Source organism: Neophocaena asiaeorientalis, unplaced genomic scaffold (assembly GCF_003031525.2).
Source record: "Neophocaena asiaeorientalis asiaeorientalis breed wild unplaced genomic scaffold, Neophocaena_asiaeorientalis_V1.1 scaffold544, whole genome shotgun sequence".
Taxonomy (NCBI): domain Eukaryota; kingdom Metazoa; phylum Chordata; class Mammalia; order Artiodactyla; family Phocoenidae; genus Neophocaena; species Neophocaena asiaeorientalis.
In genome coordinates, this window is record NW_020173921.1 from 637,884 (window position 1) to 661,107 (window position 23,224).

The 23,224-nt window shown below is 38.7% G+C and overlaps 1 protein-coding gene across 1 annotated transcript in view; it reads right to left on the reverse strand.

Moving 5' to 3' along the window:
- ADGRB3 (adhesion G protein-coupled receptor B3) overlaps positions 1-23,224 on the reverse strand; it is a 778,422-nt gene that overhangs the window by 17,707 nt on the left and 737,491 nt on the right. Inside the window, exons 25-27 of the mRNA XM_024752147.1 lie at positions 14,817-14,912; positions 13,110-13,149; positions 8,709-9,352 (exon numbers count right to left, since the gene is read on the reverse strand). Coding sequence (XP_024607915.1) covers positions 8,709-9,352; positions 13,110-13,149; positions 14,817-14,912 — 780 coding nt within the window. The remainder of the gene's footprint in view (positions 1-8,708; positions 9,353-13,109; positions 13,150-14,816; positions 14,913-23,224) is intronic.

A 23,224-nucleotide genomic window follows, 5' to 3' on the forward strand; every position in this document is an offset into this window, starting at 1 on the left:
AAAGGATTTTTGCAGTAAACAGAAAGCAACATACCCAAAGAGAGATTTTGTTTAATAAAAAGTTTAGAAGTTCTGAAATCATTTGATTTTGGTGGGGCTGCTTAAAGACTGAGAACCGCATCTTTCAATGCTGTTGTGGAGAGCGCTGAGAAGGGGGCTGCTTTATTCAGGAAAGTCAGCCTGAGCTCCCTTTGCTCCCTGTGGCCAGCATTCCCTACGCCAGCCCTGGTGACATCCTGCAAGAAGAGACGTGCGTGGGAAGCTGTTTAACCCAGCCCTCCTTTGCCATCTCCCTGCCACTGCTGTTGTCTGACTGTGCTGTGTAACAGCCAGGCTCCAGCGCGCTGCAACCAGGGTTTCCCTTCTGCTCTCGGACGCTTTGCCTTCTTGGCACTGTGACTCAGCAGGACACTTCTGTAAGTATACGTTAAGCAAAATTCTTTCCTAATACAGCAAAATTCAAGCATGGAAACAGTGTTAAGCAATTATCAACAGAACATGAGTCTCATGCTTTGCATTCCATTTGAAAATTAAATAGTGAAACCTAATGAAAAAGGTTCAGTTAGTCAGCAAAGAGGCCCATCCACTGCACGTGTTGAGGGCTTCTCCATTGCAAAGGTCCTAACAGCCATGTGCTACCTTCTTCGTTGAATGCAAAGTTGTGTTGCCTAAGAACTGGAAATGTGGATGGATGCATATTGCTGAAGGCTCCCGATTTCAGGCACAAGAACAAAAGATAGGAACCCAGAGGAACGGCAGAGATAGATTCTCCCTATGAGAGCAGATGCCACCTATGCAGATGTGAAACATAGAAAAGAAAACAGATGTACCCCCATAAATAAGTTTCTCTCTCATCTATTCACTTTATTAAAATCACATCCTAACCTAAGAGTGTATAGCAGAACTAGCAACCTTGAGGGATTAGACTAGGAAATGAACACGTGAAGCAGATTTCAGTCGAAACAGCCGAAAGATAGTTGGGGGTAAGGTGAAGAGGTGGGCTGGAAAATACAGCCATGAAGACTTAAAAATTAGACAGTGGAAAAAAATGTGGCGGAATTGAGAGTCCAAGGGAGAAAAAATGTGCACATTATTCACATCCCCACAATCCTGACCAAGTGTTCAGACCTATTATAAAGTGCTTTCACCTTTGAACATGCTAACTGCCCTGTGGGATGGTTAGGAAAGTACTATGCATTATCCCTGTTTATGAATGAGGAAAACTGAGGACCAGAGCAGTTCAAATAACTTGCCTGCTTCACCTGGGTAGTTATCACATGGGCTGGGATTCCCACTCAGGTGGTCTGCCTGCAAACCCTGTGTTTTCTCCGCTGTTGCTCAGTAACTGCTCAATGGTGTAAGGGGTGATGGTTCATAGCCAAGGTAGTTTGCTGATTGCCCCTAGAACTCAGCAAGAATAACATTACGGGATACAGTCAATCCCAGGCTGACGGCAGTGGGACCGAGATGCTCTGCAAGCATAAAGCAACGTCAGGCAGATGAACTTTTACTTGTCAATTATATTTTAAAGGAGAAAAAAAGCATCGATATGGCACTTATTTGAGAGAAAAATCTGATGGCAATTTACAATAATTTGTGTCAAATAAAATAACTTAAAATCATTCTAACATGAGATAGTTTATGAGCCATGATGCAACACAGTGGCAGACTTCACTTTCATGATGGGTCTCCCATCGCAAAATCTATTTTACCTTAAAGAAGTATCTGCATTGGGAAATCTGTGATGGAATAGAAGGATCAGAATGTTAACTTCTGTTTATCAGTTCCTCATTATAACACTCATTATCTCTCAGTCTGTTTTGCAATGTGCTGGAGAGTCTTTCAAAGCACTGAAGTCTGTGGAAACTGTGACTGACTTACGTGCTCATTCAAATGTCCCTCTGAGTTCTCTGGAATGTTATTGTAAGGTAGGAAAGTGGTTAGAAAGAATGGTTATATGTTTAAAAGATGAGAATCAATGAAGAAAAGTGATCAAGTCATAACAACTTTTATGATAAGTTGATAATTGAAGAAATTCTACATACAAATTTAAAATAAGCCAGGATGGTGTTGACATATTTTAGGAAGATATAAGTCCCTTTCTCTGTACATCCCCTAGTTCCCAAATAACTTGATACAAATCATCCTTTTTGTCATAGTAGGTGACATTTCTTTTATACTCTTTCCTTTTCTTAATTTCCCACTTAGAACTCACCCCAACTTCTGTTCTGTCCTCAACATTCCATCAAAATTCTTGTTGTCAAGGTCTCAGATGAGCTCCATCTGGACGGTTTCCAAGGTCAATTTTCTCTCCTCATCTTAATGGACTCTCAGAAGCTTTTGAAGGTTAATCCCTTCCTCATCTCTCTCAGCTTTTCCTTTTGTTTTCTTTTCCTCCTTCTAATTTGCTCTAGTTCTGCCAAGTCTCCTTTGCTGGCTCTTTCTCTTCTCCCTGACTTCTAAATGTTGAGTTCCATAGTTTTCTTTTTTCTTATATTCTCTCTTGGATGAAATCATTCATTCCCAGGGTTTTCAATACCATCTTTTAACTTGCAAACACCCTTTTCTTTCCCATCACAGGAAATGCTGCATATCTAGTTGGTGAAGCCAGGCATTTAGGAGTCACCCTTCAGCCCTCCCTGCCTCTCATCCTGCACATCAAATCCACCAGCAGTGCCATCTGTTCTATATCCAAAACACATCTTAATTTGTCCTCCACAGTCAAAGGCATTCTTATCTTTTGTGTGGTTGACCTCAGTGGTCTCCTAACGGTCCTCCAGCTTTCTGCTCCACTTCTACTGCCTCTCCCACTACCACTGGATCCTAATCCTTTCCATTCCAAACCATCAAAGTGATGGATGGATGGATGGATGGAGAAATGATCATGACAGTTGCTTAACTGTCCTCAATTTTTTCTTTCATTTTACAAGGTTCTGCAAAATCTGGTCTCTTCTTCCTATTCCAACTCGGACTTAAGAAGCTTGCCCCATGCTACATGTGTCTTCTAATCCTATGAGGATATTCCAAGCTCTTTTCTGCCCCAGGACCTCTTCACCTGCAATTTCTTTTGTCTGAAACACCCCCGATCCTTCAGCATCTCACAAGCCATGTTCCTCCTTAAGTTAATTGTTCATCCTGTGGAGCTTCAGAAGGCCCCCCAGATCACCTCATCTAAAGAAGCCTGTCTCTCACACTCCATGGTTATTTCCCAGCACAGCACACTCTTTTAGATTAATCATTTGTTAACAGTTCACCATCTGTCTCTTCCATAGTGTTTATTCACCACCGGGGCAGGATCCACATCTGTCTTGGCCACTTTTATATCCCTGGCATCTATCAGAGGGCCTGGCATAATAGTAGACATTCACAAAATTATTGATGAAAGATTGAAGGAGCTACACTATGAAAGCCAAACAAATCCAAAAGAATGACTTGTATTTTGGTTGTGTTTTGTTCTTTTTCTCAGGAATACTCCAGGAGAATTTGGATAAGCATGTGGGCTACATACACAAAGAAAACCATTTTGAATAGATCTATTGACAGCCAAGAGGACTGAGACCATTTAGAAGAACGCAGGCCTACCACTAAGAGAGGGGAAAATTCTTTAGGATGATGTCCGAGTAAGAAAGTGCACACCAGTATGAGGCTACTCAGAGGAATACTTAGCAAGGATGTGTATAATGGCATCTGTCCATAGCGAAGCCTTGTAGAATGATGAATAATTTCTCAAAGGGAATACTTCATTGTTTGTGCCTTTGCAAATTAAGTTGGACAAGATACTAGAAGATTCACAGTGAGGAATAAATTCCATGGACTAATAAATGTCAATGTGACTGCCATTAAAAGTTTCCATTACAGACTGAGCAATGAACCTACTCAAGGAGAAAGCTTTGATGTCAAATCCATTCAAAATATCTGTGTAAATGAAACTTGAGAATCATTAATTTTGAAAAATGACTTATTTGAGCTAATTTTGCTTGTACGCCTGCATAAAAGACAAAATTTCCTAATCCAGGAGCAAAAACAAAACACTGAAGAAGGGCAAGCATTTCTTTCACCACAGCTACATGAGGAAAAATATTTTCAAAAAAGAAGAAGATGCTCTGCGCAATGGTCAGTCGTACAATGGTTTCTGTTGGTGACAGAAGTATGGCCATAACATTTTGTCTAATTTCCTGAATACTGACCTAGTACAGCAAACAAGTTTCTTTACCGATATTCAAGATATAATGGTAATGAAATAATAATCACACGACCTTACATCTGAAGTGCCCCTTACAATGTTCAAAGGGGTTTTCACATACATTATCCAATTTGATGTTCACAACAGCCATAAGGGAAGCACCTGCGATGTGCCACTATAGCTAAAATGTTTTACCTTTCAAAACCATTATGCCGAGAGCTCTATAATTCATGTCCAGAGGAAAACTGGTGTATAAAAAGTTACCCTAGAATGGTACCCATTTATACATTGAGAGAGATTTATCTGAGCATGTTTTGAGATACATTGTTAAGTTATATCTGAATGTTCAGAAAACCTGGAGTAGCAGAACTTTGTTTAAAAAAGAAATTGTGTAATTTACTATCTAACTCTGTTTAGTTATAAGAAAAGCTAAGGCAAAGCTAAGCTAAGCACTTAATGTGCTTACATTGGAGCAAAGTGTTTCACAGGAATCCCAGTGATGGAGGAACTGAGAAGCCACAAAAGGGACCACGAGGGAACCCAGAGATTTGCAGGAGAAGGGGCTACTGCCCTCCCCCGCCCACCAGGCTGGACGGACATGGGGAGATGACACTTCGATCTAAGCCCGGGGGCTGAGGCACCTGGCAGAAGCTGGAGGCCCTACAGAACAGCTAAGGAGACATGAGGTACTGCCCAAAGCAGAAAGAGGGAGGAAAACACCCTGGATTCCTTCTTTTCCCCAGCCTCCAATCTCTTACAGTGTTTCCTAGTGGCCAGTCTTCTCACCCAGCTAGGAACCTGTATCAACCCCAAGAGACACAGGGGAAAAAGGGTGAAGGTGGGCCCTGGACCTGCACACAACGTGGGAAGGCTTTGAGTAAGGAAATGTGTCCTGTTTAGATCTACCAGCTACAAGCCATCGAATGTTCCAATAAGTCAGGACAAATATTGACCTATCTTCTTACACTGATATATCTATAATTTTTCAAAAAGTAAACAGAACCACAGCGCAAGGTTTAAACTATTGATATATCTCATAGTGCTCAATGGCTTGAGAACGCTGATACTTCTTTTTTCCCCACTTGCTTCACAGTACCTCGTAGTTTTTTGCTTTATATACATACCATGCACTCAACACATTTTGCTCATTGATTGAAGGTGAATGACTTAAATGCTGATGACAATGTTAAGCAATTAGAGGACATCTAGGACTGAAGCCATTGTGAGACATTCTTCCATGTGCATATTGCAATGAATCCCTAATTGTGGAAATCTAAAGTTTTCAGAATCGCTTAACAAGTTCATTCTGGGAATGGACACAGTTCGGAAATTGGCAGATAACATATTACATGAAAGAAAGACACAAGATAATATTAAGATGGGAGAGAAGCTGGAAATGCTTTTATGCCGAAAAAACTTGCTGCATTTATTAAACTTTCTACACTGAATAATTGGGGGTTAGCTGAACAAGCTGTCCTGGAGGTTGGAGCCTTTTCTGCTGGCACTGCCTTCAGGGTTGGAGAGCCTCCCTCTTGCTTTGTTGCCTCCTGCTTATTTGAATAAATACTTCCACCCACTCTTTGGCTTTGTTTCTTTCTCCTTTGACTCTTGTTTTTCCTCGCCTGCACCCTTCCTCACAATACTGACTTCTGGGCTGCAACTGTCAGGTTTTACCCTCTTCTTTTTCTTCTCCCACCACTTCCCCACTTTGTCAAATTGTGAACACCCACTCCTCTGGAGGAAACTTCCTGAATTACTAGGAACATCTTTTTATTACATCCCTGAAAAGTCCCTGAGGCATCTGGCCGTCCTCTGCCGTCCCGGTTTCCCAGGCAGGGATGCCCCTGTGGCTGGAACCTCCCTTCTCACTCAGAGAAGACTCAGATTGTTCTATGGCCCCATGGCTGCCACATAGTCACTCACTTTCATCTCTGTATTGTCTTCTAGGTCTCAAGACACCTCCTGGCTACTGTTGCGCACCACAATTCATGTAGATACTCTAGTCATCTTTCTGCTTTTCCTCTATTGTCAGAATATCAGCTTACCTGCTGGTTCACTGCAGACAGAGTGTGGCTCACTCCGCCCACAAAGGAAGCCACACCAGACTTTATCTGGCCACAGTCTTATCTCCAAAATCTGGTCACCACACTTCATGGCCACAGTCTTGTCTCCAAAATCTGCTAGCTGCATACATCTACACTTCATCCATTTCACGTCTTTATTCCATAAGACCCAGTGTCTGTCCAGGGTTAAATGAACTTTATAAAGTTACTCTCATGCTAATGTTCAGGCACATGACTGTCTCTTTGAGACAGCGTAAAATTGATCAGGACAGAAAGATTCTGGTCCGAGATTTGCTGTGCACTTACTCTGTGACCTTGGACAAATGACTTTACTTCAAGGATTAGAACAACTTATCCATTGTCCAGAGGTGTCGCGAAGATTAATTAATTCACATTTTTAAGGTGATTTGAGGATCTGCTAATGAAAGATGCTATATAAATGCTAATTTTTATTATTCATTCCCACATCTATATATTCAGCTGTCTCCTAAAATGGTCACCCTAAGCAATTACTAACTATTAAACTCTTTGAAAGAATGAAAATGAGGAACTGAAATTTCATTCTGAATCCTGAATTTTCTTCCTTTTCAAGATGTAAGCCTTGTGATTTCTAAGTCATTTAAATGCAGATCTTTTGGCTGAATCACACTTATATATGATGCTTACTCTTAATAATAAGGATATGGAGATTTGGAAAAATTACCACTGAACAAAGCAGCACTCAGAAATTCAGTCTATTGTTCAAACACATACAACCTGTACAATATCAAACCCAGCAAGGTTTTAAAAAGCATTTTTATAACAAGCAAAATATTTTAATGCAATTCCATTCTAACCCCTCTAGCACACTTTAAAGAGCCATTCTATGTAGAAGACTCCATATGGTCTTTAAGATTATTTACAGTGTTATGTTATTATATGCACACTCACTGAAAATTCTTGTAAAAACTTCTGTGATTTTGCATAAATGTTATGTAGTTTGTGCTTACGTGGTCATTATTTTAGTAGACCTGCTAGTCTCTGGGATATGCAAGTTAGAGATGGAAACAGTGGCTACTCTGCTAATTCAGAATGATTGGACACTCTTGTCTACAGGGAGCTCCAACCACTCAGGAGTGAACTTGGACTCACTGCCCCTATGCCTTTGGTTCCAAAGAATGATTCTCCTCAGAAACCCTATTCTGTTTAGGTCTGATCTACTGATAGAATTTAGGGATTTATCCTAGATTCCCATCTAGGGTAGAATTTCCTCAATGCAGCTGGGAAAACCCTCAAAATTACACCGCACATCAAGTCACTCCAGCCTTTCAGGGTGTCTCTTCATCTTGGCCTCGTAGAAGGCACAGTCTTGTGGGAAGAAGGAAGGGGCAATTGCCTCTGGGCACTTTTGAACATTAGAATATTATCAGCAAAATTCTGATGGAAAGAGTAGGCAACCGATTATACTGTCTTATGAAATAATCTGTTATATTAAGAAAATTGGCAATACATATTAAAAAATGCATATATTGTATTGTATATTGAACATATGCAATATATCTGCAGTAGGTTTACGGCAAAACTTCAAGACAGAGGATATGAAAGTCACATACAAAACAGTTACAGGAGGTATGTCAAAAGAAAACTAGACATTTCTTGTCTTACTTGACTTAGATCTTACTTGATTAATTGTAATACAGTATGCGTGATATTGATACCTGTTGACTACTCTTTACATCATTTTGTGGGTAGAAAGGAAGCTGAGGGGAGTTTGCTTTTCCCCAAAAGCCATGTGGTTTGACCTCAGAGTCCTCACTCTTGATCTGCTTGATTTACATCCCTCCCAAGAGTTCACAATTTAAGACCAAAACATTTAGTGGTCATAATTCTGTAAGAGCTAAAAACAAAACATTCCTCTGAAAGATATCAGTCTAAGGTAATAATAAAGTCTATAATCAGTGTAATGGTAGATCTCATTGAGACATTCCAATTTTGTTATTTTAACAGCTGCCCTCACAGAGAAAACCCAGACCTTGCTTCAAGTTTGTCGTGCCATCCAGAATCTACTTTAACCACCAGAAGACTTCTGGTACCCAAGAAACATCAGGAGGATCTTCTGTTTGTTTAGGAGTGATCTACTTGGTTCCCATTATGACAGATAGGTATCGTTTTAATTATAGAGGGTTCACTTTTAAAAATATGACCTCGAGAAAGGGGATTCTGATGCTCTACTGGAAAAAGCATATGTCCAGAATCTTAAACACAACATACCCCAAATTCTTAGACTATACATAACTGCAAAAGCTAATGTGACTCTTCTCCCCCAGTGTAGTGCCCCATGAATCTATCTATCTATCCATCTATCTATCTATCTATCTATCTATCATCTATCTATCTCTTATCTATTAATCAATCAGTCTATCTATCAGTCTATCATCTATCTATCTTTCAAATATCAAGGGAAGGCTTGTTTCATTGCTTACTTCTAAAGAACTCATTGATATCGTTGATCCAGTTTCACTTCTCGATAATCCCGCATTTTCATCCAACTCAGAGGCCATGAAGTTCTTCACAGCTGTGCGAGGCTCAAAGGGCAAATTCTGCATATGTTCCTGGGGTGCGAGATGTTGCTCTAAGTTCATATTGAACTGGTCCATGACAGGAGGATTCATGTTGAATTCAGGATTCACTTTGTAATGCAATAGCCTTTCGTGGGGCAGGGTTTCCATGCCAATATTCATTTTGCTTTCTTCTTTCATTGATGGCTGGGTATTAACAGAACTTCTGGGCATCACAATATAGTCACTCTCCATCATTCTTTCTTGAGGATGAACGATGTCCATATCCGCCCCTCTCAAATTATCATCCGTACATAAGTACACAGTTCTCCGCAACTCACTGTTCTCTTTTTTCAAACATTGATTGCCCAGCTCATTCATACTCATGGGCATGTGCAGACCTGTGGGTTGCTGAATAATGACTTTGGAAATGACGTTTCCAGGCAATGTTGAATAGCTTAGCCCTTCAGGGTTTGTTCCCTTTTCTTCTTCATCATCATTTAGAGAAATCCTGGAGAGGGTGCCTGTTATTGTTGCTGCTCGGCAAGGACCAATATCCTTGTGAAGAACTGTGAATTAGAACATAAAAGTAAATAAAAGAAAGTTAATGCACACTTATCGATTACTACTGTATTCTGTTGTCCCTCATTTTACTAAACATTTTCCTTAATAAAATGAAAATTATTAAAAATTACATATCTATTTTTTGCACATGGTCCAAATTACTCAGTCACTCTGTATTGATTCTGATACGGTCTTATAGTTCTCAGGTAGCCCACAGATAAAACATATGGGATAACTGATGAACAGACTTTCAAAAATCTCAGTGCCCTAACCATAGATAACTCAGCCTAACTTTTCAGGGGAAAGGTAGATTACCAGAGAAATTTTCTCCATCTGTCTACTGCAAAGGGCTTTATAAAATTATGGATATATTAACAAGAGTTTGACTTTTTCTTAAAGAGTTTTCCCCTAAAGTATTCTACAAGTTCTACTCATTAAAATACTTCTTGAGAGAGGTAATCAATGAGAATTTCATCCTACTACATCAGAAATTCCTTCAAAAATTATGCCCATTGAAAACTAATGAGCATTTATCTGTGAAGTCCATATGGTCAAGTAGATGCAGGGTTCAAAAGTATTTATCATCTTCAGTTCCATGCAGGAAAAGTAAGGCATTTTTAAAACAAGATCAATCCATAAGCTCCAACGCCCTTGAGAGGGTATTAAAAGTGCCAACTGACTTTAAGCAGAAAAAAGCTGTATGAGCCTCTAAAACCTCCATTCCATTTTAAGCCTGCAAAATAATGACTTAGAAAACTTAAAAATGCATGATAACTTGTAGTAAGAAAGAGAAGAGAATGAAAACATAAACGACACCAAGGAAAAACCAATCAACAGAAGAGTTCAGAATTCTTTATGAAAATATAGTTCAGTTTTTTCTCTTTTTTGCCTCTCTAGAAGGAAGAAAATCATATTTTATGTGTAATGGAGGCAGAATGACTTGAAGCCTGCTTAGTTGTGGACAGCTATCGGTTTTGAGGTCTGAGAGAATGAAATTCTGAAGACGTTTTCTTGGTCATGGTGGTGCTGAAAGCACACAGAACAGCACTGTGTGCAAGCTGGTTCAACACGGCCTCCAAGTGCTGCCCTATCAAGAAGCAGAGCCATTGCCGTTGAATGTTTTGTTAGGCATAGGTAGCTATAACTATTTGGTTTATTATCTCCTTATGAAAAGCCTCAGACATATTCAATTTTACCCATTATTATCCAGTTTTCAAATGGCATCCTAATTATTATGCATTAAAGCAGAGTTTGCAAAATAGAAGGTTCTGAATGTCTTTCCCTATTACAAAGAAGAGAAGCTTTCAAATTAATTCAAGACATGCATCAGTCATGTAATATCTTTTATCTTTAGAGATACTGTATTTAATCATTGTATTAGGTCTCTTTCTTCTTAGATATTCAAGATGTCATTCACCTATACTCCAATCAAAATTTTTTAAAAAGAGCAGAAAAAAAAAAAACCCCAAAAAACAAAACAAACAAGGATGTTAAATCTACATTGCATATTTTTTATTAATCCACAATTAGGTGTGACTTTTTATATTTAACTATAATGTTTAAAAAGTAGAATAATTCAGTTTAAAAAAGTTATTTCCAAACCTCTGAAATTAATAGATAGGTAATGTATTGTGGTTGCCAGGAACAATTTACTTGAAAATATTCAGAGATAAAGTATGTTAAATTAATAGATTTAGTAATATTCCAAATAAAATACCTTAAAATATCTCCAAATTCAGGGAAGAATATTTTTAATCCTTAACTGTAGGCAAAAATTAATCCAAAATTTATAGCAATACAATATAAAGGTTAGTTATGGGAACCTATTACATTTTATTAAGGACATATAATTTTATACTTTTATCAGTATTTTGTAAACTGTAAAGTAAACCTTGGTACTGAATATTGATTTCATAATCTGCATTTGTATAAAATACGTTTAGTTTGTATGAATGTAATATGATTTGTAGTTATAGTAGCACATTTTTATCAATGATACAGCTATCTTTGCTGAAAATTTGTATATCTTAAATATTTGGGGAAATATAACTCTTCTTATTAAGTAGTGTCGACTCTATATGAGAAATTTAACTGTTTCTTTGACTTACTTAAAATGGATATCCAAATTTTGAATATAAAACATAAACAAATCGACACCACCTACACATACAATGTGATGTTGAAGTGATGGGAATTTTGAGAGAAATTAGTCAAGTTGTGAAGCGCAAAATGCAAATAAAACCAAGACAAAGCAAAAAGCACCTGAATATTTAGCACAATCAGATATACACTCCACCCTTTGGGAAAGTGAATTTCAACAAGACGTAGGGGAAGATTATTCAGAGACCAGGAATTGAGACTTTAACACTGAATATACCTGAACATGGAAGGAAATCTTTAGAAAAACACAGAGGCAAGTTCCTGATAAGCTCAGCCAAAAAAAGGCACAGTCAGAAATTGAAAAATTAAGAGAATTTTTTTCTAATAAAATAATGATACTGGCCTAATATTAAGAATACTAAATCTCAGAATACAATGAATCTGGGGAAAATGGGTATTTTAACAAAAGAGAACAAGATGAATATAACTCCTTTATTTGTAAAGTTTGGATGAAGATTTAGAAGGCATTCTTATCAAAATTTCAAAGGCCAAACAATTCAAATGGATAGAATGGTAACTTAAACCAGTAAGATAGTAGCAAATAGAGATAAATGCAAAGGCTAGATTTTTCATCAAGGACTAAAAAAATCAAACAAACAAAAAATCCCCAGAACTTTTACAAATCATAGACTGGGAAATCCCTGACAGCTACTACAGAAAGTCTTGGGGATTTAAAATGATAATCAGTTGACACTAGTACTGTACCAGCTGCTGTGAAATCAGATGCAAAGGTAGATCGCATTAATACAAGGAAAGAGCCAACTGTGATAAATGCTGGCTAAGTGTGGGCAGCATAGTTAAAACTTGGGCACCATAATTTCAAATGATTGACACCTGGGGTACCATGTCTGCCTGGGAGGACGTTCTGAGGAATGAGTGAAGAAACATGGCTTGTTTAGTCTGGAAAAAAAAAAAAAAAAAAAGACCTAGATTGGGCTAAGTAGTATTTGCTTTCAAATATTTGGATAGTTAGGTGAAGTGGATATTCACTCTTATTCTCAAAGGCACCACAAAAACCAATGAATAAAAGGTTAAATAAAGTATATTTTGTCCCAATATAAAGGAACATTATTCATCTACTCTTGGTGGGTGTCCACAGGCTGGAGAACAGACGTTGGGAACACTGTCCCTGGGATCCAGCTCTCTAAGACGGTGTGCACATGCTCTGAAAATACAGCTACAAAGCTGTGATACACACACACACACACACACAAACACACTCACACACAATGGTATTTCATCCTTCCAGCATGGATGATGAAACTGAGGCACAGGGAGACATCAACTTGACTGGCCTTACACCTGACAACCAGTGATAGGTGGATGGAAGGCTTCTGTCTCCAAGTCAATGCTTTCCTGAGGTCACAGTACTCCCAATCAACCATTTTCACTTCCTCGCATTTCCCCATTCATATTCTCCCTCTCTCTCATTCCCTCCCCCTTCTCCTACATCTGCTATTACAATGTTTCCAGTTGAAAGACTCAATTGACACATTTACAGGAATGTGTGATGGGTAAACCACAGCATTTTCTTTAAAATCAAAAATCATAAAAATGATTCAACATCTAATGATTATATTTTCAAAATTCAAATATTCTTACCTGATCTACAAGCAATGTCTACATCCTTTTCAAAGTCTGTCTGTAACAAGAAATAATGACATAGAATCGTCATTTAATGAAGACCTCAAGTGACTTTTACTGACCAAATTATCTGAAGTTAACAAATATCTGACTACGAGATACCAGGATATTGTTTTGTGCAAAGGAAGTTTATCAAGGAATAATCAAATTGTTTTCAAGAGTATTTTCTAGAGACCACATGTTGGATAAAATCAATGGGAACATGGTGTATGACTTTAATAAGGCAAAACTATACCCATGGTCATCTAACACCAGATGTAAAAAAACAGAATTTCAAGGCAATTCCTTAAACCACAATAAAAAGATTGGAATGTGAAATATTATGAAGATACTTAAATAAATGTCTTTGTTATTTCTATTTTTATGCATTCATTTTGAATATATTGTTTGTAATGTAATATCTTATAATACAGCTTTGTCAAATCCTTAATAGTCAAACTAGGCTCTTCTGATGATCCATTTTCATGCAAATGTGACAAAAGACTTTCAGGCTTAGGAATTAAAATTGAAGATTAAACAATACTAATCTGGCCTAGAACCTGCTTAGAGTTTAGTTCCATCCTCATATTTTCCCCAAACTTTTACTGTAAACAAATTAGTTTATTTTTTAATGTTGAAATTAAATTAGCCCGTCTTTTTTTTTTTTTTTTTTGCCGTATGCGGGCCTCTCACTGTTGTGGCCTCTCCCGTTGCGGAGCACAGGCTCCGGACGCGCAGGCTCAGTGGCCATGGCTCACGGACCCAGCCGCTCCGTGGCATGTGGGATCCTCCTGGACCGGAGCACGAACCCGTGTCCCCTGCATCGGCAGGCGGACTCTCAACCACTGCGCCAGCAGGGAAGCCCAAATTAGCCCATCTTAATCAATACTTAGATTCAAGATATCAGTATTTATCTCTTTGTTTTTAGTAAGGAATTAATTATTCCTTCTCCTGTCTTAGTTACTAGTATATCGTTTAGACTGTTTTTGTGTGGCCTACTCCAAACACATCGATAACAAATCAAGCATATTACTAAGAAAACTCTATTTAAGCCTTGATGTTAATGACACAGTTTAAACCTTACTTCATTTCTAAAATATACGGAAGTGGTTATGTGTAAAGTACCCCTTATCCCAACAACAGTCAGAGCTCATGTACAATGGTTGGCCTTCTTCTGGCAGTGTGTCTGCCCCTCATACTTTAGGGAAGTGGCTCTCATCTTGGGCTGCCCCCTGGAGCCACCAATGCCTGGGTTCTATCCCAGGATGCTGGTTTCCTTGGTCTGGAGTGTGGGTCCTCTGAGGAATCTGAATGGGAAGCAAGGCGAGAACCACTTCAGGTCTCGCTTTAAGACCAGATGTGCAGGTACCATCCTGTTCTGATCTGTAAACAAACATGATCCTATGGACACACTGTTAACCCTAACTCTGTGTGAGGATGGACATACCCCCTGGTGTCACCCAGAAACCCCACGCTCAACACATCAAGGGTCCAATAACAGATCCAGGACTCCTAACCAGTCCAGACAGAACCGTCATCTGGTATCAGAGTTCCAAGCCTGTGACCGAACTACAGTCAAAGTCATTCAAAACGGAATTTTGATACTATTTTACGACTAAGAATATTTGCTTATTCCCTTCAGAAATCATGACTGAATGAAGACTCAGAGGGGAATTAAAAGCTCACCATGATTTGAGCATGCCCGTTAGGAAAAGAACTGGAAGAATCAGCATTGATTGGGTCTTGACAGTTTCTCAATCGGCATCTAAATGCATCTTGAACCTGTGAAAAAAGGACAAATATTCATTTTCTTCTCTCTTGGTAATGACCAGATACTGTCTATATTGGCAATTGACTGAGAAAACCATTATCACTGTTTTTATGATCCAATACCCGTTTTGTTTACTTGGTGCACCTGGACTTTGGTCCATGCCCAGGGAATTCATCATTTGCCAACATCTGTAGAGGGAGGTGCTGGGAACTCCTCAGCTGTCCCGATGCCTGTGTCCGGCTCAATACTAATCATTCTTGCCAGATGGCAGGATTATTTCCACTGCTACAAACAATATGCCTGTCTTTCAAGGGGGATTTACTATTCGGTATGGCATAATCTTCATAACAGCTTTAAACATTGGGAAAAATGAGATGACTCCATGATCTGTTGACCAAAATTGATCTGGGATTTTTCTTTTATGTCTTATGTAATGCATACTGGGGAGACCATTTCTTGTCTTGCTTCAAGTACTATGTGCCCTTACGTGCAAACAAAACAAAACAAAACAAAACACCCCACACACAATGAAATAAAAAGGTAACAAAAACTACTCTGTTTCTGGTTGATTCTCGTGGAAAAAAAAAAAAAAGGCCACTTAGCAAAGCCGAACTTCCTTAATATACATTCACAACTGGCTTCTGAGCAAAGAACAAACACATCACAAGGAAATTCGAAGAACGTTAAATCCTTTGTTAAACAGCATGTGGATAAACCTGAATAGATGAATAACAAACACACAAATCAACCGACAGCTACTCTGACGTCATGGTACCCCTGTGTCAGCTGGTCCATCCACCTCCGGCTCATTAGGCCCCTAACAAGCTTGCCGGTGGGCATCACCGTAAGTCAAGTCAATGGCAACGTCACTTTACTAGTATTTGGCTTTTCTGACTTCACATTATTGTTACTCCCCTCCTTGTTTATTATAATCTGTCTGATTGGGTTACCAAACAAAGCACAGATGATGTGGCATTCCTTCTATTTTCCTGAAACATCATTGTAGGGGCCACCAAGGGAAACATAATGATGTCCAGTTTTGCAAAGCGTGTATATAAAATATCCTGTCACTGGTTGTGAGATGTGCGTAGTTTATGTATTGGCCATAAAAAACCCTGAGCCTATTCAGCTGCTTTCAGCTCCTCTCACCTGTTTCAAAAATTCATTAGCAGCCTGTTTCCCAAACGGCAAGATGTGGAGAGTGACATGAAGTTTAGTTACCACCACTGAGCCCTGGCTGCAGTTCCATCATGAGACCTCTGCCCACGTGGTGGATTTCTCCCCTCAGATTCTGATCCTGGTGATGCAACCACTATGGCTGTGAATTAAGCGGGGGGTGGGCTCCATATTCTCTGACCCTTCCATTTTCTGATTCTAATATTTTTTTAACCATTTTTTAATCGAAGTGTAGTTAACTTACAATGCTGTGTTAGTCTCAGGTGTACAGCAGGGTGATTCAGTTATACATACACATATATATATATATATATATAATCTCCTTTTTCAGATTCTTTTCTGTTATAGGTTATTACAAGATATTGAGTTCCCTGTGCTATACAGTAGGTCCTTGTTGTTCATCTATTTTATATATAGTAGTGTATATATTCTAATATTTCTAAATCTGGAACTTTCTGGAAAAAAGGAACAAGGAGTTGTCTGATACAACCGGGTGAGGTAATTTCTTATTTCCTCTTTCAGACACATCAGTAAAAGTTCAGGCTAAGTGAAATTTAGTCTGATCATCTTTTCCTGGATGCATATTTGGAACTAATTCATCCAGCTTCTCCCTTGGAGGAGACATGGCATGGATAAACTAGACCCTTTAGAGGCGAATGCTTCTTAGATTAAGAAGTCATAGCTGTGAGTCATAAAGCAATACAATTAATAATCAGAAGATCATTATACACTAGGATAATGCATCTCCTGTTTGCCAGATGATCTCTGTTTCTGTTACACAGAAATTTGCATTTGGGGGAAAACTCTAAGAAAGTATATCTCTTTCAGAAGAAAAATTCTAAGAACTAATGTCAGAAAAATAGGTACTTGCCAATTTTCTGTTTGTGCCCCGAGGCAACTGTTAAAGAAGCACACACTTTACAAAACTTTATAAAAGAAGATAAATAATGTGTTAGAAATGTTGCCTTACAGGAGCTTGTCACATGAATTTGTTTCAAATCTGCTTCTGAACACCAGCCCCCATAAAATATGAAAGGTGGCCCTTGGTAAAACGAAACATTAACTCTTGTTCACCAGCCACTCTATTTTCAGGCCTTCAGAGTGCAGTTGTCAAGGATATTTTTGTCTGACAATGAAATACGGAAAAGCAACTCCTGTCAGTTTCTCTTCAAAATCCACTATCTGATTGCTTGAAGGAGATATAAAAGAAATCTCTTTTTCATAACACACACATACAAAATCGATACCTTAAACTACCAAACTCCCCAATATGACAATGGATTAAGGGCATTTCCATCCTGGAGAATGATGTCAGCTCCATGAATCAGTCAATGCTAGTCACAAGAAATATAAAACAGAAAAGCATAAAAAGTCTACAGTAAATTCAAGGTCATTTTACTGGTCATATAAATGCCATGATTTAAGTATTGGATTCTCTGACACTTTTGGTGCCTCTGTTCCTTCTAATTCAGAAAGATTTGCAGGAGAAATTCCTCTGTTTGATTAAAAAAAATCTTATAAATACATTCAGGCAATCTAGCTGAACTAGCCTTAAATATTTATCCAGCACTGACAGGGAAGCATGATTAGACTAGATTTTGTATTGTGTACTATTATCACAGAAAAGGGTGTTTCAAGCAGGACAGTACCTGGAAAATGCATCTGCAGCTATTTGAAAACATTTTGATAACTAAATGAATGCTCTATCAGGTAAACAGAGACTTTTATCTTTGGTGAACTAATGTGTATTGTACTTATGGAGAACAACTAGAAGTTTTAAAGAAGCAAGTCTACAAGGACCTTAATTCCAAACAAGGAGAAAGCATAAAAACAAACAAAAGACAGAATCTCGACCTGGCTATTGCATGCTGAAATTAAAACTTTCTGTGCCAAAAGTAGCATTTACAACACTGGCCAATGATAGTCTTGGTGTCTTTCTTGCCTTGTGATTAAGACTGAAGAAAAATAACTGTTAGAATATGAAGATATTTACTATTTAAGCTCCTTAAGCTGACTGACTCTGGAGAACGAGTCACTTATTTGAGGTACCAATTTAATTTAAAATGTCTTTTTAGATATTAAAATCATTATACCTGAATTCTTCCAATATCAATCGTGTTTTAAACTTATGTAGGACCCGTAAATACAATTTTTAAACAAACCCGTCTAGAATAATTAAACATTTAATACCAGTTTTGGCACAGTTAAAATCTAGATTTCAAAATGTCCTTTTTTTATTATACTCTGCCATAGATCTTTCACCTTTTGACGTCAGACAGAGGGTTAAAAAGTATTGGGGGTGTAGCAAAGAATTGATATGTGAATAGCCCCGGAATATTTAGGAGACTTTAAGGAAACCTGGTATCACGTTGTGAAATAAAAAGAGTGGCAAGAAACATCTCCAAAAATAAGGTGAGCTGAACACAATAAGCTAACAGGTTGTCTTCTGAAAGGATCCTGCCAGGCACCACCAAAGTTATCCCGACCAGATCCTGCTGGGGCTGCTCTAAAATCTCTTGAAAAAGCTATCAACCCTTTTCCTGTGGACAGATTCCTGGATGAGACCAGAGTTCAAAGAGGTCCACAGGGCATGTCTCTCTCCTGTCTCTCCCCCTAGGGACAGTGATTCGGTTCATCTCAGCAGCAGCCAGCGAGAGCTTCTCTGCTGGTCCCCGCTCTGAAGACAGCTGGCAATGTCACTGTGAAAGTCGGTGCCAGATTTAGAGATTGCTGGGGAAGAGCATGGAGCATTGCTTGGCAGTGCTGCAATTTAGAGGAAGCTTCGGGAGAGAGCTGCACTGTTTGAAACAGGCTCTGTATTTAGCTACAGACCCCAAAGTTTCACCTTTTAAGAAGACAGCTTTACCTCCAGTTTTGCTTCCTGACTTCCCAATTCCAGAAGATCATTTTAAGCAAAGAAAAGAAATAAAGTTACATTCTTGTAATTTTTTGAGATTGTTAGCTTGGGAGGAGAGAAGTTTCTTAAACGTTCTGGTTATTTTCTGAATCTAATATCGACTATTGTTTCTATTGATTCACATCTGTACAAATGGCTTTTTAATTACATGAAATTTCATATAATTTCACCATTAAATGAACAAGAGTGTTGTCAATTTCATGTGTCTAATACCAATTCACAGAAGCACCATGAATGACTACACACTATTAAAATATTATTTGACCTCTCTGAGAGCAAGGGAAATGAACAAAAATGGTTTGTCATTTGCTATATGTGGAAGGGAAAATATGGACTTCGGTCCCAACTTTCAGTCCTAATGATGTTCTATCGGAATTCTCTAACACCTAAAGGATCTTTCACTTAGTCTCAAAATTCTCACAGCTTTTACTATTTTTTGTATCAGATTTGGGGGTCACATAAGCTGCCCCAGACAGCATTTCACATACAGGATCTGAAAAAATGTAACAGCATTTCTTCGGCATGCAGGAGAGAAAAGAAGGAAAGGGAAGTCATACACCTGCCACCTCCACCCATGCCTTCACCGAAGATACTTCATCATAGCCTCACGCCATCCACGTCAAGGCAGAAAATAAAAACCTAACTCATGACCTCTTATTTCTTTTATTAATTTTAAAACTTTACTCCAAACATACTCAACTTCCTGTCACCAGCTTAACACTGTTGCAAGCTGGGACCCTGGGGTCTGAAGAGAGAGAGAGGTGAGATTTGCCCTTTCATGCAGGCAGGCACTTGAAGAATTTTGGGTAACAGTAAGCCATGGCTGGATGCTACCTGGTGGACATGCCAGAGTTTGCCAATCTCTGCCATGAGCTCTCTGTGTCTTAATTTGTTCACTGATGCCATTGTACTAATCTGACTTCATGCTTTGGTTAACCTCCTGTATGGAGTTGGAGAACCACGCATGCAGATTAAGATGGGTAGAAATATCCATGACATAATTGCAACTATGCTCCAATCAGGAAAACCTAATCTGGAGTGAGATATAAGACTTATATTTTCCTGCCTAAGAGGTGAGATGACTATTGAGTGAAGGGAGGCTGGTGATTTCTGGGGAAAAGTATAGAGGGTTTTATATGGTCCTTCCTTGGGTCCTGTCTATTCTCCTATTTAAAGGCACTCTCTGTGCTTCCTACCCTCTGTTCTGATTAAAATCCAGCTTTATTGCGGTAGCTTTAGCCATCCTCCCACTTCCAGACACACATTCTATCTTATTAAAAACAAAACAAACAAAATCTTTAAATGTATTTCTTTTGAAAGCTTCAATTCAGCCCGACCAAGATAAAGCTCTTAGCAACCCACCTCGCTCTCCCTTTAACCCAACTTCCCTCTGAGCAAGGACGAGGATCCTAACACTCCCCACCCTGGGCAACTCACTCACCTTCTAAAATCTATTCTTCACGACACACCGTGGCCTCTCACCAAGGTCGCTGCACACCCCAAGGAGAAAGCTCTAAAACATCACTTGGTGCTGTGCCCTTAAATGTCGTCAGTTCTGTCTTTCTCTTGGTGCTGCAGTCAGAGCCACTAAAAAAATATCTCTCCAGTTGTTTTATGCCCCCATGTACCCCAGGTGGTCTCAGAGGAGAGTCAACTCTCTACCACTCACCACAGGCTTCATTTCTTGCAAGTCATATGCCTGGGACTCTCTCTCCATTTTCCTCCACTTGAAACTTTCACTTTCTTAATCAGGACCCCATTAAGTTCTGAAGTCTCCTATCACCCACTCCCCCATCTTCAAAACCCACTGAAGCCCCTGCTCTTCAGGGGGCTGTACAATGTACCTTCTTCCGTGGTCATGAGTCCTACCTAAATTCCCTGTAGATCAAGCTGGGAGATTCATGCAACTCTCCATCTGAACTTTTTTATATGCAATACGACCTCTTTTCAAATTGCTCTCTAGTTATTTCACCACTACTGGCCTCATTTACGTTTTAAGATGATTTGGGGAGAATATTGGTTTTACATGAGATAGCTAAGGAGGCTTGTCTGCTTCATACGATCAATGTCATGTGTTTGTAAATAAGTTTGTTTATCTGTATTTTTATGAAAACAATAAGATGAAATGGGACATTGACAGAAAAAAAAATGGTGGAAGGGAGTGGGAGAAACAGAAAGAAAGAAAAGAGCTGTTCATGTTTATTTTAAGCATTTGTTACAAAATCACTTCCCAGGTTTGGATGAAACTTCTGGGACCTCCTCTGGCGGAGCCTGGCTCTCCTGCCAGCGCTGGGGAAAGAGAAAGATTGAGCTTGGCCCTGTTACTGATGTACAGAGCAGCCCTAGGACCCTCACATACCGATACAACAAAATTATCCATTTAAGTACTTTCCTTTTTCCCTTCCTTTCAGTGAAGGGGTTTTATTGTAGCTTATTTTGTACTACAATCTTGTTATTTTACCCCTCTGACATCAAGCTGTCCGACTGTCTTAGAGCCAGGCACAGCCAGAGACAGGAGAGATGAGAAGAATGTACAGGCACCAGGAAAGTGGTTTCCTAGCAACAGGAACTATTTCAAAGCTTTCATAACTCTTGTGCAGTTAGAATTTCCATAGCAATGTGGAGAATAGTAAATAGTGGCTATGTCGCTATGTGCCTGCTGCAAATGAATTCTTCTCAAGAAATGATGGCTAAATGAAGGAAGCACCTATATTTGTTCTGTTAGATCCTGTCTCATTACGTATGACACATATTAGTTTCCAAGATCTAGGTTTGTTGCTGAAAGTAATGTGTTGTGATAAATCAGATAGTTTAATTTTTTAAAATATTCTTATTCCCTCTTGGTGTTTGCACTTCTGTCAGTGACATCTGCTAAAGCAATTCAAAAGAGAAAGAGGCTTCAGAAGAAGACCCTGTACTTCAAGAATAAACATTTTATGAAACTGAAATATTAAGATATCAGCTCTGGAGGTCACAACAAACTGCTAGTCAAAGAATCAATTTGCTTTTTTTAGAAAAGTGGAATATAATTGAGTTGAGATGGTAGTAGGGTGATCCTTTCTCCTTCCCCTCCTGACTTGAAAAAATTTAGGTTTTCTAATTCAACCCACTGAAAGCAAAGCCACTTTTAAAATGGATGAAGCCCCACACACATCACATTCAAAATGCCACGGTTACAATATTTCATTTCTTTTCTCCTTAAACTGCAAGGCTCTCTTCCCTTCTGTGCAGACCCACCTGCTTCTTAGAAGACTGTAAAAGTCAATATGGGTAAAGCCTTTTTTTGTTGTTTTATCTTTGACTTTTTTTTTTAACATCTTTATTGGAGTATAATTGCTTTACAGTGGTGTGTTAGTTTCTTCTGTATAACAAAGTGAATCAGCTATATGTATACATATATCCCCATATCCCCAACCTCTTGTGCCTACCTCCCATCCTCCCTATCCCACCCCTCTGAGTAGGCTCTTAAGTCCATCCACCTCACTATAAATAATTCAATTTCGTTTCTTTTTGTGGCTAATATTCCATTGCATATATGTGCCACAGCTTCTTTATCCATTTCTCTGTCGATGGACACATAGGTTGCTTCCAAAGCCTTTTGAATTCATATTGGATGAATCATTAAAGACTACAAACAACCATTTTATGTTAGTATGTATCAAAAATACACAGAAACAGAAATATGTTTATCTGTACCTACCCAGTCCCTTTCTAAATTGAAGGAAATATTCCTTACATTGCTTATGTACTTTTAAGAAAGAAAAAGACCAGGGAATTCCTCGGCAGTCTAGTGGTTAGGACTCTGTGCGTTCACTGCCGAGGGCCCGGGTTCAATCCCTGGTTGGGGAAGTAAGATCCCACAAGCTGCCTGTCACAGGCAAATAAATAAATATTTAAAAAATAAACATTTAGCTTAGGTGCTGGCATACAGCAAGAACACCATAAATATTAAACAAATAAAAAGAAAGAAAGAAAGAAAAAGTCCATACAAATTATCTTGAATTATTGTGATGAAAATATTTTAAAGTGAAGAAAGCAGTGGAGATAAAACTGTATTTCTAGCATCTCCTATGGGATTATCAAGTAGATTACTAGATTTGAGTCATTATACAATATGTTACAGGTAGCTATTGAGACTATTTGCTTTGGTCTATTTTTATGAGATGTTTGTTCACAGGATATAGCAAGGATATAGAAAGATGCCTTATTCTCCTGGACTGTGGTTAATGC